This window comes from Meriones unguiculatus, chromosome 17 (genome assembly GCF_030254825.1).
Source record: "Meriones unguiculatus strain TT.TT164.6M chromosome 17, Bangor_MerUng_6.1, whole genome shotgun sequence".
NCBI classification, from domain to species: Eukaryota; Metazoa; Chordata; class Mammalia; order Rodentia; family Muridae; genus Meriones; species Meriones unguiculatus.
In genome coordinates this window covers 37,089,055-37,104,796 of record NC_083364.1, presented here as the reverse complement: position 1 = coordinate 37,104,796, position 15,742 = coordinate 37,089,055, and the positions used below count along the sequence as shown (strand labels likewise).

At 49.9% G+C, this 15,742-nt stretch overlaps 1 protein-coding gene across 3 annotated transcripts in view; it reads right to left on the bottom strand.

The window, feature by feature from the left end:
- Slc12a8 (solute carrier family 12 member 8) overlaps positions 1–15,742 on the bottom strand; it is a 141,730-nt gene that overhangs the window by 110,150 nt on the left and 15,838 nt on the right. For all 3 annotated transcript variants that reach the window (XM_060370278.1, XM_060370279.1, XM_060370276.1), the window contains 2 exons: positions 12,563–12,709; positions 7,744–7,935 (listed from right to left, as the gene is read on the bottom strand). In XM_060370278.1, coding sequence (XP_060226261.1) covers positions 7,744–7,935; positions 12,563–12,709 — 339 coding nt within the window. The remainder of the gene's footprint in view (positions 1–7,743; positions 7,936–12,562; positions 12,710–15,742) is intronic.

Below are 15,742 nucleotides of genomic sequence, written 5' to 3'. Positions count from 1 at the left end.
ACATCCCAAATTAGCTTCCAACTCACAGTAATCCTCCTGCCTCAGCCTTCTGATAGCTGGAATTACAGACATAAGCTATCTAGCTGCCAAGCCTGGTGGCACACCCCTCTATTCCCAGTACTCAGGAGGTTCCTTGAGAGCTGAGGCCAGTCTCTACATAGGCCAACCAGAATACACCTGCGCCTGTCTCAGGTAAATAAATAAGTAATGTGAAATTTAGAGCTGGAATAAAAAAGAGTGGGTGCCACACCTTTTCAGTGTGATGAGTAACAAAGGCACCCACAGTGGCTACCCAGGTAGAGTCAGGGCCTGGGTCACTGTTGATTAAACTGGCATGGAATTCCCAGGACTGAGTAAGTTATATGCTGATTTACAGACTGACTTGTGCCAATCTGTAGTAGACAAAGAAATAATTCCTGTCCAGTGTCAAGACAGCCCAAAGGATCAGGGTCCACAGTCCAATAAGATAGTGGCTAGTTTGATGTTTAACCCAGCAAAATTGCCCTTCCATTTATTCATTAAAGTGCCTAACTGTGAATGTGTAGATTTAATCACTACATTTAATCACCTCTGGTCCCTACACTTCACCTCTCCACACCTCACCCCTCCTCCACACCTCACCCCTCCTCCACACTGTAGGCATAAGGTTACTGTGTAATTCAAATACTGATTTCTGTAACCCCTCCCCCCATCTCTGGTTGCAATTCTTGTTCTGAGAATCTCCCGTCTTAAAGTTGTGTAAACACTGCTCCCCAATTGTCCCCTGATTTGCCAATAAAGCAGCTTACAGCCAATTAATGAGCAAGGGAGAGAATAGGGCTGGACTTCCTGCCAGGCAGGAGAGGAGGAGTTAGAAGAGGAAGTAGGGGATTCAGCCTGGAGATTTGGGCCGTGGGAGAGATGGAAGTGAGATGAGGAAAGGAGCTGGAACAGGAAAGCTGCAAAGTGCAAGTGTCTCTGGGATATACGCTGGGAGGAAGCCAGATTAGCTGAGAGGGCCAAGACTGGATTAGTAACCACTCAGTTCTTGTGCTGTGAAGCTTGTTACAATATATAGTAGCATCTCAATTATTTGTGTGATAGCCAGGTTAAGAGAGAAAACAAGAACCGAACACAACTTTATGAAAATAACTGGAGCACCAACCGCACCCCTCCTCCGCACCTCATTCTTCTTCCAGTGCGTACTCCTCAGCGCCCCTAAAGGTTGTATTGGCTGCACTCGTCAATATACTATGTGCTTGGTACACGATTATCTCATATTTGTCCAGAGCCCTGATTTTACACTTTTTGGAAATATTTGAAAGGCAGGTCCAAAACATAAAATAGCCAAGAGTGATATGACCTGGGTGTGGTGGTGTGACCTGGGTGTGGTGGTGCATACTGTAATGCCAGACCTTGGGAGGCGGAGGCAGGTGGATCTCTGTGAGTTCAAGGCTAACTTGGTCTACAGAGCCACACAGTGAGACCCTATCTTTAAAAAAAAAAAAAGTGTTATGTGGGGCCAGCAAGATGTCTCATTAGGTGAAGGCTCTTGCCACCAAGCCTGACACCTGCGTTTGAGTTACAGGACTCACAGGTTGAAGGAGAGAACCAACTCCTGCAAGCTGTGCTTTGACTTCCACATGTACATGCATACACATACATGCACACTCATACATACATGCACTCTACATGCATTCCATACACATACATGCACACCCACACATGCACTCCACATGCACACCCCCCCCACACGCACAATGAACAAATGTAATAACATTGTGATGGCATGGGCTTCCCTTTGTGCAATGCTCGACATCGGTCACCGTCCCTCAGCTTGGTCGTGGCACTAAACCCCAGGCGCTGCTGGTCTCCCTCGTCAGTGCAGCCATTATCCCAGGAACGAATTCAGTTCAAGCTTAGTCGGTGCTGGACAATTTTCCGATACATATTCTACTGTCATTTTGTGGTTATAAATTTGTCTCCTGCACTGAGAACACAGACACCCACATAACGTCAACTTCAGGCTTGCACATACACACACACATACATACATACACACATACACACACACACATACATACACACACACATACACACACACACACATACATACACACACACATACACACACACACATATACACATGTGGACACATAACCACACAGGTACACACACCACAAATACAAAAAACTTAATGTCTGTTTCTCCTCTTCAATGGCCCCTGTTTGTGAAGCATTCGGTGAATCCGGACTCAGTGAATACCGTGTGACACGCTGACTTCCCACGTCACGTGCCCCTGGCCGGGAGAAGCCCCGTTGAATTGCCAGCTCTGACAACAGGGCAAGTTGTCGCCACACCCTCTTGCTGTCAGGAAGGAGGACGTCTGAGTCCCTCGAACGCAGACAAGCGTAAGGACTGTCTGCCAGCCAGGGTTCTGCAGAACAGAACAGCTTGTGCAACTACAAACAGGGATGTGTTGGGCTGGCTTGCCCAGTCAGAGGCTAGCTGGTCCCAAGCTGGAAAACCAGGTGAACGAATGGCTGCAAAGCCCAAGACAGCACCAGTCCTGAGCCAAGGGTCTGGGAGCTCCCTGGAGGTCACTAGAGCGGGTCTGCACTGAAAGACTGCCAAAGATGGAGCTTTCATGGCGGTGGGGCTGGCGTTCACACACCCGCTGAGGAGGACTTTACCAGCTGCTCTGACTTCCTCTTGGTCCGATCCCTGGCTGGCTGGACTTTGGTGCCCACAGTCAGGACAGCTTTGCCCCTCTGATGTTCACCCTCATAGATGAGAAGCTGGCTTTCCTTTCTCTGTACCCAACGAAGCTGACAGTCAGGGTTGCCTCTCAAGTGAGGGATGAGTGCTGTGCCCAGCAGCCCCGCACTAAGAAGGCAGAGGCAGGCGGGCTGTGAATTCAAGACTAGCTTGGATTACTTGGCAGCATTCGGATAGACTAGATCATGCAGTGAGATCCTGAGCAGGGGGGCGGAGAGAACCACCACACCGTCAGAGATTATGGTATTGCCTTTACTCTAACAGGTGGACACGCCCATCCCACAGAACTGGAATGCCTGCATACATTTGGGGCGCACTGACAAAAGAACCTTGGACCCAGTCACGAAGTGAGCCCATCGCAGCCCATCTCATCTGTGCATGAGCCCCTACAATGCAGAAAGTGTCTTCCTTCAGGCTCAGGACTCAAGGCCTTACTTGAGTCGACACAGGGCGGTCTGAACGCCAGGCCTTCCCAGAGCAAGCCAGCCGCCCGAAGGCATCCAGGCTGGAAGGTGGTTCTTCCTTGGAAAGCATCACTGAGTTGCAGTAAACATTCTCAGGGCTCGTGATAGCTGAAAAAGTGTTTCCATGTCTTCATAGTCAGGAACTTTTCTTTTTCTTTTTACCATTCTCAGCACAGAAACATCTGAAACTCCCTGCCACAGAAGGTGGGGTGGTGCTCACTGTTTTAAAGAGAGGAAGAGACAGATCCCAAGGACAGAACGCCTCTATTCCATAGCGTTTGTTTTGGTTGAGTCAGGTGTTCAGGAGTGGAAGATGGGCACCCCTCCACACTCTCTCCTTCAGCACAGATCCTGATTTAGGCTGCAGTAGGCAGCGGCAGGCATCACGGATGCGCCCACTCCCACAGTGACAGCTCCAGGCTCTGGCAGGCCTGGGCAAGCTTCCCGACCCTCCACTGTTGGCACAGAGAATCTAGCATGAAGCACATTAGTCATGATAAATGTTCTTACACAGTCAACACAGGACGAAGCCAGACATCTCCACATCCGAGTAGGGAGCTCGAAGAGGCCCCTCACAGGGACACAGGTGAGTGGAACAGGGAAGGAGGAGTTTCTGGCTGCAGTCCCTTCCTCCAGCCATGGGTCTGGTCCCATAGAGCAGGGCAGCTAGCCAGGCTTCAGAAGTGAGGTGGGGAGATTCTGCTGTGTGTAGGTTAAGTTTTTGTTATCTGGTATGGGCCTTTTATTCATTTATTAACTTTTATTTTGTGTGAACGGGTGCTTTGCTTGCATGTATGTCTGTGCACCACTTGGGTGCTTGGTGCCCATGAGGGCCAAGAGAGGGAGTCGGATCCCCCGATCACCGTGTGAATGCTGGAAACCAAACCCAGGCCTTCTGGGAAAGCAAAACAAACGCCATGGAATAGAGGTGTTCTGTCCTTGGGATCTGTCTCTTCCTCTCTTTGAAACAGTGAGCACCACCCCACCTTCTGTGGCAGGGAGTTTCAGATGTTTCTGTGCTGAGAATGGTAAAAAGAAAAAGAAAAGTTCCTGACTATGAAGACATGGAAACACTTTTTCAGCTATCACGAGCCCTGAGAATGTTTACTGGAAACCAAACCCAGGCCTTCTGGGAAAGCAGTCAGTATTCTTTCTTGACTGCTGAGCCATCGTTCCAGCCCACATGGCAAGATTTGTAAATGATTTTAAATATGATTAAAACAGATTGTATGAAATTCTCAGAGAGCTAATAATAACAGCTTTTAAAAATATAGGGCCTGGAGATGGGTCAGTGGTTAAGAGCACATATCACACATTACAAACGACTTCAACAACTTGCTGACTCCAGCGCCGGGAATCCGACACCTTCTACTGGCCTCCGAGGGCACTGCCCCCTTATGCACACCTCCCCAACACCGCCACATGCACGACTAAAAGTAATACCTGGGCAGTGGTGGCGCACGCCTTTAATCCCAGCACTCAGGAGGCAGAGGCAGGCAGATCTCTGTGAGTTCGAGGCCAGCCTGGTCTACAGAGTGAGTTCCGGGATAGTCAGGGCTACACAGAGAAGAGAAACCTTGTCTTAAAGAACATACGTATATACATAGAAAAAAGAGCCAGGCATGATGGTCTACACCTTCAATCCTAGAACACAGGAGGTGGAGACAGAAAAACCTCTGTCAGTTCAAGACCAACATGGTCTACACAGTGAGTTCCAGCCAGGGTTACATAGTAGACCCAGACTCCAAAAGAAGTTGTTTATTTGATATGTGACATGAAATAGCAAAGAAGACTACTGGAGGTAGGAGGACAGGAAGGGAGCAGAGCGATGGGGGAGGGGAAGAACTGATAAAATCAAATTTCAGTTGAAAATGTCACAATGAAAATAATATGGCTCTATAGTTAGGAGCACAGGCTGCTCTTCCAGAGGACCCAGGTTCAATTCCCAGCACCGACATGACAGCTCACACCTGTCTGTAACTTCAGTTCCGGGGCTCCTGTCACTCACACACAGTCCCACATACAGACAAAAACACCAATGCGTGTAAAGTAAAAATAAATTATATATTTCAAAAGGAAGAAAACCTGTTAATACTTTGCCACTTAAGAGTAAATAAAAATTGTGGATAAATCTTTATCTTGATTGGTCAAGAAGAGAGGTGAATGCAGATGATTAAGTAAGGAATGAGAGAAGTGTTGCCGCCACCAGACTTAGAGAAATACAGGGGAGTGCAGGGGACAGATACTGTGTCCGTACTCCAGATAGCCTGGGTGAAGCAGATAAACATGGCGACACAGCCTACCAGCATTACGCAAAGCAGAAAATTAGGACACTCTCCTGCCTAATAATCAGAAAAGTTAAACAACTGCAACCAAGAAAACCAGGACCAGATGGTTGCACTGCCATGTTCCATTTGGCAGTTAAAGAGTTAAGACCAACGCTTTACACTCATTTCCAAAGGCTAAAAGAGAATGGAAGCCCCGCCCCCACCAAGTGAGCCCTTAAAGCCAGTGCCAACCCCACACCAAAACCAGACAAAGGCAGAAGCTGTGGGCCAGCATCCCTGGGAAGTGTGTGCGGCCCCCTCAGCAAAGTCCAGAAGATAGAACGTGGAAGATGACATAAGGACTGGACGGTAAGGCCCAGACGAGCTCAGATAATCAGGGACCCGCCAGCACTGACCACAGGGACGGCTGGCAAAGGCCATGGCTGCCTGTGCTGGGCAAACTTGTGAAGACCCTCTGTCAGCCCAGCTAAAAACAGCTAGGTGACCCAGAATCCTCTTCTCACTTGGGGTGTTCAATCTTTGTCCTCATCTGTCTACCCAGGGAATGGAGAAAATGAGGCTGTCCTCACGACCAGCCTGCAGCCACTGTGGCTGCAGGACAGAGCATGAAAGCATCTCCCTACAGCCCCTAGGGTAGCAAAAGCAGGCTGGTGAGGACCGCTAGCCATCCCAAAATGGCTGCCACAGGGGCAATGCATGTTTTGAACTCTTTTGGATTTTGAAATATTTGCATTGATTAAGCATTTTTGTTAAATGAAAATCTACCTTCGAAAAGGCTCCAAAATTTGAAAGTTGGTGGGGCTTGTTTTGTTTGTTTGCCATTTTCTATTGTATGAGGGTTTTGGTTGGGTTGGGTTGGGTTGGGTTGGGTTGAGTTGAGTTGGGTTGGTAGGGTTAGATTTGGTTTGGTTTGATTGGGTTGAGTTAATATGTTTAGATTTAATTTGGTTGGGTTGGGTTGGGTTTGATTTGGTTTAGTTTGGTAGAGGTTTTTCTGTTGTTGTTTGCTTTTTGTTTGGTGTGGTTGTCTTCTTTAGAGACAGAGTCCTACTACTTTGCCAGGCTGACCTGGTGTTCACAGCCCTCCTATTTTAACTCCCCCCCAACCCCTGAGATGCTGGGATTACAGACATGGGCCACCACATCCAGCTTCAAAATCTGAAAAATTTGAGCCCTGCTCAATACAATGCTCAAAAAATTTGGGATTTTTGGAGCACTATAGATTTTGGGTTTTTCAGTTAAGAATGTTCAACATGTATCATACTTTCAAATCTTTCTCCAGTAAAAGCAACTACATTGCTGGCAAGTGGTGGCATGGACCTTTAATCCCAGCATTCAGAAGGCAGAGGCAGGCAGATTTCTGAGTTCGAGGCCAGCCTGGTCTACAGCATGAGTTCCAGAACAACCAGAGCTACACAGAAATAAACAAAATAAATAAACAAAAAATAACCAAAAAAAAAAAAAAAAACAAAATAAACAAAAAAAAAAGCAAAAAACAAAACAAAAAAGCAACTTCCTTTTCCGAGCAAGTAGTGAGGTGCCTCCATGCACCTGGCCTACACACGCACTCGTGCACACCCTCACACACGCACCTACACTCACCCACACTCAATAGCTATGCACTCAACATTCTATGCACACTCATATACACACTCATGCACACACACTCACCACACACTCAGGCCCTCAGCTTTGTGCTGTTAGAGAATGTGGTGCGTGTATGCTGATGCCCTGCCCCTGCTGCCTAAAATGAAAAGTAACATGATTTTCTTTTCTGTTTTTTAACCAGCCACCACTCTTGGTTTTTCCATAAAAACCTCTTTGGTCCAAGCAACACTTAACCAAAAGCTACTTCTTAATGTCCCAGTGCCGTCTTCCCTGTGCCAAGTCCCATCCCTGGGTTCCAGTTAAATATGCTATAGATGAACTTGGAGTTTCTCCCTGCCTGCTGGTTTTCTTCCTGGCTCAGTCCACCCCAAAGTGTGGCATTCTCCTCTGTCTAAGCATCCACGCGAGGGCCTGTGGCCTGCTTAAGGCCACCCAAGCCACCAGACCTGACAGAGCTTCACCTCCGTAGGAAAGGCCCCTGGCAAAGGCACAATGCCCACCGGCAGAGCAAAGTGGTCCTCCGTGTCCCCACCCTTGCTTTGACCCCAGGTCAAACGAGGAAGGGTGGAGAGGTGATGGCAGACGATGAGGCGGAGGCAAGGGGTTGGCTCGTGCCAGAGTCTCACCTGTCCAAACACGTACAGCAGCCCAACAGTGCCTCCCGTCCGCCCGCCAAGGACTGAGGAGATCATGGAGTAGACGCCGCCACTGCCCATCTCGCCATGCTCTGCGACGCCGATGCCGGACAGCACGGTGATGAGCGCCACGAGGATGACGAAGGATACCAGGAGCAAGCCCAGGAGCACGCCTGTGTTTCCCTGCGGCAGATGGGGGAGGGCTGTCAGCGTTAGGAAGGACATCTCCCTAGAGCTTCTCCCTCCACCCAGTGCGTCATCTGCCGGGCCGAGGGGCTACAGAGAGACAATGAGAAAAGGAGCGTACAGGATCAGGAGAGCTGAGGCCAACAACAAGTTCCAGGTAGGTGGAAAGTCCACCCTCCAGACTCTAACGGTGTCACAACACGTGTTGCCCAGGTGAAGGCAACTCAAGAGACTCAACAGCTAGGCTCGGAGACCAGATGGCTCAGTTAAGAGAGCCTGTTAACTTGTTCTTGAAGACAATCAGGGTTTAATTCCCAGCTCACAGCCATCTCTCACCCCAGTCCCAAGGGATGCAGGGGATTTGGTGTCCTCTGCTGACCCCTCAGGCACCAGTTATGTGTGTGGTATGCATATATGTAGGCAAACGCTCCTACACGCGAAAGTAAAATGTGAAAAGAGAGATTCACCAGGAGCCTGCAAATCTATCAGGCAGGTCACCTTGACGTAGCTCTCCTCTTACCGTCCCTCTTACCTATGCCAGTCCCCCTGCTTGGAAAGCCCTTTCTACCAGGCTAACTCCAAAGCAGCCCTGAAGACTCAGGATTCAGGCTTTCTTCCCCTCGCAGCTGTCACTGGCACGCTTCCTCTGAGCTCTCCAGTGCTCAGGCGTAGCGCCTATTTATCACAGTGCTTGCTAAGTCTCCTTTTACCAAGTCTGCTCCCAGACGAGTCCCTATCTCTAGGTTTGAGCTGCGAGAGCAGGACACATTATTATTCCCCCTCACGCTCGCTCGGGTGGGCTTAGCACCTCCACATACTAAGTGCTCACTAAACGCTTTCTGATGAAATAAGCCCCCATGCCTGGACACGTACGTCGACGTGCACACACATGTCAGCGTGAGAAGCAAAGGAAGGGGAGAGGGCACGGCACAAGCCCTCTGCCGGGCTGCATGCCTCGTGAGAGCACAGGCCATGGAGAGTCCTGGAAGGGGGCTCTTGGAGGTGTGCGGAGTGTTGGAGGGAGAAGAGCGAGGAGGAAGAGGGGCCCTAAAATGAGCTGGAGGGCTGCCCTGCACGTGAGGAGTGCTCGGGCTGCATTAGCGGTCTGGGGTGGAGCCGATGGCAAGAAGACAGTGTTGTCCCCCTTCCCGGCCCCAGCATTCTGCCGTCCTGGTCTTGCTGCTCGTCTCTGCGGGTTTTTATAGGCACTCAGGAGGACATTTGCATTGTAACTCTTCTGTTAACTGTAGCTCTCGCATTGGCCAATCCTGGCTTTTCTTTCTTGCAGTCCCCCTGCTTCTGCTATAACACTGCCACACAGTAGGCCCAGAAGAAAGGTCCTCTATCCACTGTCCCCTCTGAGGCCACTGGGGGAGGCAGCCTCAGAGACACGCTGGTCTCCTGACATTGGAGGGACCTGCAAGTGAGACCTGGCCACTCAGAAGTGCTCCGGCAGCAAGCATGGCCTTTCAAGGGCTTTCTCGCAGGTCTTTGGTTTATTTATTTAAAAGTATTACAGGTATCCTTGTTAACTATGTCAAGCTCCCCGAGGGAATAAACAGAACAGAAATGAAATGTAGGGCTGGAGATGTAGCTCACTTGTCTAGCACGAGGCCTGGGTTCAAGTCCAGCATGCAAACGCAACAAAGAAAGACAACCAAAAATCCACAGGGGCCACGGGGCTGCACCAGCACGTCACAAACGGATGCGACAATGCAGACGCAGTCACTACCGGCCACACCAATCTTTGACAAAAAACAGAGTGCCTCTGCCCGTCTGACCTAGTGTGCAGGCCAGAGCAGGGGAGGGTCCCTGGGGGGAGGTCTGTCTGTCTGTCTGCAGAGAGCTGGGCTCTGCATGCAGTGGGAGCAGACAGGAAGCCTCCCCTCCACTGCCTTCTGCCACTTCACGGCACTGGGCCGCCTCCTCGTCTATAAAACAGAGATGGCATCAATCCCACAGCTGCCAGGAAACACTGAACGAACGTTAGAGAGTCAAGCACATTTACTGTGCTTTGAATACCATCCGTCACACACGTGCTTCAGAAGCCTTCCTTGCTGTGTCTTATTATCTATGAGTGTTGCCCTAGTTATTTCTACCCAGCTCATACATACTGCTGCCCCTGGATCTCCTCAAAGCCTAGACTGGTACAGAAGGACAGCTATGAGTTCCTTTCGGGGAGAGAATGCCAGCAGCCACGTGGGGATGTGTGCAAACCCAGCTGCTGCCAGGTGGCAGAGGACGTTGCTAAACTGGATGTGGGGGCAATGGTAGGTGGTAGCGGTGGGACCAGGCGCGGAGAAGGCTGACAGGAACTAACCACAGCGCCCCTGTGGTTCCCTTCGCTTCACCCATGGTGCAGCCCCAGCACCCAGGACGCCGGTGTCCCCAAGAGGCGTGCCCTTGAGTGTGACATCTGAGTGTTCTAACTGCTGACTTTGCTAAGGTTACACTTTCAGTGAAGCTCTACAGAACCATTTTCTTCTGTTGTTCGTACTTGAAAGCTGTCTGCCTGTGAATGTAAACACCTCAGCCCAAGAACAACCTTGGGTCCTCAGAGGGGAACCGTCCCTTTTGCCCTTTTAAACTAAGACTCCAGGGTGTTTTAGGGTTAATATTTTCTATTTAAGAAATGCTTTGGGCATTTCTATTTCGACTTCATACAATTCCCTGGACACTTTGTCTCGTCTTTTTATGGGATTTCGTATTTATCTTTTCATGATCAAATAAATATGCAGGTGATAGCAATGGCAAAGCTGAAAGGCAGAGGTTATTTTAGAGTAAACAGACAGACAGGCTCAAAGATGGCCGCCGACCCCTGCCTCTGGTGTCCCTGGCCTGTGTGGTCCCCTGCTGTGTAGACTGCACCTACAGACTCACTTTATTATTATTTTTTTTAAGTAGGTAAAAATTTGACGTCAGTCCAAATGATCACATGAGTTGCGATTTACTTAACAGTTTTTGACATGTACATACTTTCTGTCTGGACTGTGTTTTCTAGTGTGGGGACCTGCTTCTAAGGCACCCCGGAAGTGGTAGGATAACATTCCTGAGACTGGGATGCTGAAGAGATGATAGCAGCCATTGCAGGCAGGGGCCTTCTCTTCTCCTATCTGTAGTCTTGGTGGAATTCTGCAGCCTCAGAGAGAGACAACCCCATGGGAGGGGGGTCGGGGGCAGCCCGCGTGATGTGGCCAAGGCCTGCCACATAGTGCTTGGGTGGTCCAGTAGAGCCTTCGGGTGTGCTTGGAGGCCCTGACTGACAGCAACTGCGGCCTCACAGGAGCACATGGCCCTCAGAACCACAGGCCTGCATGCTCCGCTGTAAGCTGCTAATGTTGCAGCGATTTGTTACGCAACAATAAACAGCAAATACAACTTATACCTTCACTTTGGGGAGGGAACTAATTTTTAGATAGCCATTTCGTAAAAATCGAATAAGTAAAGAATCAACACGCTTTCCTCCTTTCTTTTCCAATTTCTTTCCTTCTATCATACCTTAACCATCCATGCATGCAGCAGAGAACAGAGAGACAGGACTGATACCAGTAACTTCAGAAAAACAACAACAAAAAAGTCAAAGCCTGAGTCTTCCCAAGGAGGACGTTCTGCATCTGGACCTCAACAGAAATGCCTTCTGGTGCCTCACCTTCACTGAAGCCTTACCTGACTGTGCACCTGACATTTGTGTCTCCCATAGCATCGGCTATTTCTCTGGAGAGCATTTGTGGACAATATCCCCCCATTCCCTCTTCACGGGTCCAGCCCAGTCCAGCTTTTCAAGCCTCTTGCACGTCCTCCTTCTTGTCCAAGCAGCTTTCCTGACAGCTTGCGCCAACGTAGGGCCCCTCTCCAGAGGGTCTCACCGCTCCTGAGATCTCTCTGAATGTGACACTGCGCCGCCAGAGGAGCAAAGGCTGGTGTTTTATAGTCCCTGTAAAACTGCGTCTCTACACACCAGGCATCTGCTGGGGTTTAATTCTTAGCTGGATGGTCTTTTGCTCTGTCCAGCCTGTCTAGCCTGAGGTTCACTGCATGAGGAGGCACCGTGTGAGGGGCCTGGGAGCTTCGCTCAGGCCACACACCTTCGAGGAAATGTTTGCCCACAGCACAGAGGAAAGGGTCTTTGACTCCTGTGCCGAAGATGAATGAACCATCAGGATCTAGCACAAGAGGGTCTGTCGGGGCAACAAATCCTGAGAGGCAGGAGCTTGTACTCCTACCAAATGGCCTTACAAATAAGGCCAGAGGCAGTGTGAGGGAGCAACCATGGACATGGGGACCTGATGCTTCAGAGAGACACAAAGTGATGTGACAAACACCAGGAAGTCTAGAAAGGGTTACACACTAGAGTGAAAATCACCATCTATACGATCCTTGCCCTGTCTCTACTCCCACAATCAGCCCTGACCCTGTATGGTCAGGTCCACCCTGAGGCTCTCACCAGGGAACCTCTGAGACTCGGGCTCCTGAGATTCACACTCTAAAAGCTATGCCCGCCCCACTGTGCCCCCTGCTTAGTTTCAGGAGAACCCGTGCTTCAGGAACCCATTCCCTAAACTGTAGGATCCGACAAGCATTCTCCATGTCACAGGCTCTCCCGGGTCACCAGGTCATCACTCACCACCAGCCAGCCAGTCCTCAAGAAAAGGACAACACCAAAAATGTTGATCATGCAGGAGGTGAACACGCCATCCCAGGTTCCGAACAGCACTGGCTCCCACATGAACAGCTGGATCTTCCACCAGGGCCGGGGCTGCGCCAGGATGCCCTGCAGAGAGCACAGTGAGGCCAGGTGAGCCCCTAACAGGGGAGGGGAGGAGACTGAAGAGGAACAGGAAAAGGGAGGAGATCCAACTTCAAAAAAACCAAACAGAACAAACCAGACAACTCCCATCTTGGGCCTCTGGGAAGATGGCTCAGCCCATAAGAGCCTTTGCTCTGCAAACATGAGAACCTGAGTTCAAATCCCCAGCACTCACATGAAAAGCTGTATGTGGGTGCATAGGTTGAAACCTCAGCATTGTAGGACAGAGATGGGGAGATGCCAGGAACTCACTGGCTAGCTAGCCTAGCCAGAACAGGTTTTCAGCTTCAGTGAAAGTCCCCATCTCAGGTACACATATCTATCTATCTGTCTATCTCTCTATCTATCTATCCATCCATCCATCTTTATCTCTCCTCTTACACACACACACACCTGGGGATGAGGAATGACTCGATAAAAGGATCCCTATTTTCTCTTAGTAGCAGGAGTTGCTGACTCCCTACGTAGCTAATTGTTCAACACACACCCAGCCCCTTTGCAGTGAGACCGCGTGACTGGGAGGGAAGAAGTCAGAAGCAACAGCAGATTTTGAACTGGTGGGCAGCTTCTAACACGCGCTCCTTCTGGTGACTGGACACTTTTCACTCCTTCAGCCTTCCCCAGACCCCTGTCACCAGAGTCTTCCGTTGAGAAGACCTGAGTGGTCGGTTTCTCTGCCTGAACACTGGCGTGCTGCCTCCTCCACCTCCTTTCCTTCTAAGATCCTAGGGTCTTAAAGCATGCCTTGGCTGCTTATCTTAGAATCAGAGCCAGACCATTGATTCACAGTTCTATGCCTGTTTTTGCCAATCTCAAAATAACAAAAGCATTTATAAGCCCCATGCTGGCTGGTTTCTATGTCAGTGTGACACAAGAAGAGTCATTTTCGGAGAGGAAACCTTGACCAAAATAAATTCCCCCACCAGATCTGCAGGTGAGGCTGTGGGGCATTTCTTTGAGTGATGGTTGATGTGGGAGGATCCAAACCCCTGTGGGCAGGTGCTATAAGAAAGCAGGCTGAGCAAGTGAGCAAGTGGCACCCCTCCACGGCCTCTGTGTCAGTTCCTGCCCTGGCTTCCCTCTGGACTGAGGGACTGCGTGGTGGTTTGAGTAGGTATGGCCCCCATACACTCGGGTGTGTTTGAAGGCTCTGCCCACGGGAAATGGCACTATTAGGAGGTGTGGCCTTGTTGGAGGAAGTGTGTCACTGCGGGGGGCGGGCTTTGAGGTCTCCTATAGGAAAGCTATGCCCAGTGTGACACTCAGTCCCCTTCTGCTGCCTTCGGATTGACCGGGTCTGCCTGCACGCTGCCATGCTTCCCGCCGTGACGATAATGGACTAAACCTCTGAACTGTAAGCCAGCCCCAGTTAGAGTTGCCGTGGCCATGGTGTCTTCGCAGCAATGGAACCCCGACTAAGACAGACCGCAATGTGGAACTGTAAGATGAAATCAACCATTTCCTACACCAAATTCTTTTAGTCACGGTGTTTTATCAGCGCAATAGAAACCTAATTACGACAAACCCTCGGACGGAAGCCCTTTACTAAAATGACTAAAACCTTGTGGGATACTAAAACAACGTAAACAAACCCAGCAACCACTCATTCTGGGAACTGCTTTTGCTCAGACTGGGTAATTAATTTAAATCTGGGCACCAGCAGAGTCCCCGGAACCCTAAAACCTCACGGTAGTGATTGGGGATCCTCAGTGGGACAGGAGAGGGGAAGGGTCACACACGTGCCGTGCTGGCTGTGGCTGCCCAGCACCTGTGGCTGGAGCGGCCATGTAGAAGCTGCTTTTGACCAGCTCCATTGACTTCCTCACTTGGGCCCAGAAGGTAAAGAAGCCTGCCATCTCTGCCTTCACCTTGTGTCTGGCTTCCTTACTGTGGGTCACATGCTCATCTCCCGGGTATATTAATCATGTAAGGAGTGTCTGTCTGGCCTAGCCCTTCAAGGCTGAAGGCACAGAAGTAACTTACTGTTCTAGCTAGCCGCCCTGAGTTCCAGCAATAACAGATCTGCATGGGGCACCCGATGAAGGCAGTTATCCATAGTGGTGACAGTACACCCTGGAGCAGAAGTGATCACCGAGGGCCAGACTGCTCCCCTGATAGCCAGTAACAGCAACAAGGACTTTCTTAGGCCGCAGTGAAGAGCCAGGCCACGCCCTGACAAGGACTGCTCACTTATGCATACTTCTCGCTCTCTCGCTCTCTCGCTCTGCCCCCAAATCTTTCTCTGTCCAAACCTAAAATGCTCCCAAAGATGGCCTTGGGGGTCATTGAGGAGGCAGAAAAAAAAATCAAGAAACATTTGAATATCTAAGATCCAGGGTTACAGGGCCTGGTTTCGCGATGACTGAGAACAGATATACCTATGACCTCAGCCGAAGCTAGACAGCTACACTGCTTGAAACAAAATAGCCCAAAGGTGGTTCCTTCTCCCTACCCTAAACTAACAAACCCAGGAAGGGCCTCAAAGGGAGTCCTGCTCACTAGAGGCAGAGAAGAACAAGCCAGGGGATGGAGGAAGGAAGGACAGAAGAGGGATGGAGGGAAGGAGGACAAGGAAGGACAGGGGAGGGAGGGAGGAAGGAGGACAGGAGGAATGACAGGGGCGGGATTGGGGAGGAAGGGCAGGGGAGGGATGGAGAGAGTTTGGATAATGGGAAGTTGGGGCATAAGGTCAGGCTGGAGGAACTAGTGTTTCCTAGCACCAAAGTGACTATAGTCCGCAAAGATTTGTTACTCATACCCAAAGAGAAGAGCTTAAAGGTTTCCGGCACAAAGAATGATGGGTGTTTGATATGGAAGTACTAATCACTGCTATATGATTATTCCATCGTATATTTAAAATAGTATTGTGCTGGACCCCATACAAATGCACATGTTTTGTGTTAATTAAAAACTTTTACTTTTGGACCAGCAGTTAACAGTGCTTGCTGCACAGACCTGATGGCTTGGGCTCAATACCTGGATCCACAATGAAAGGAG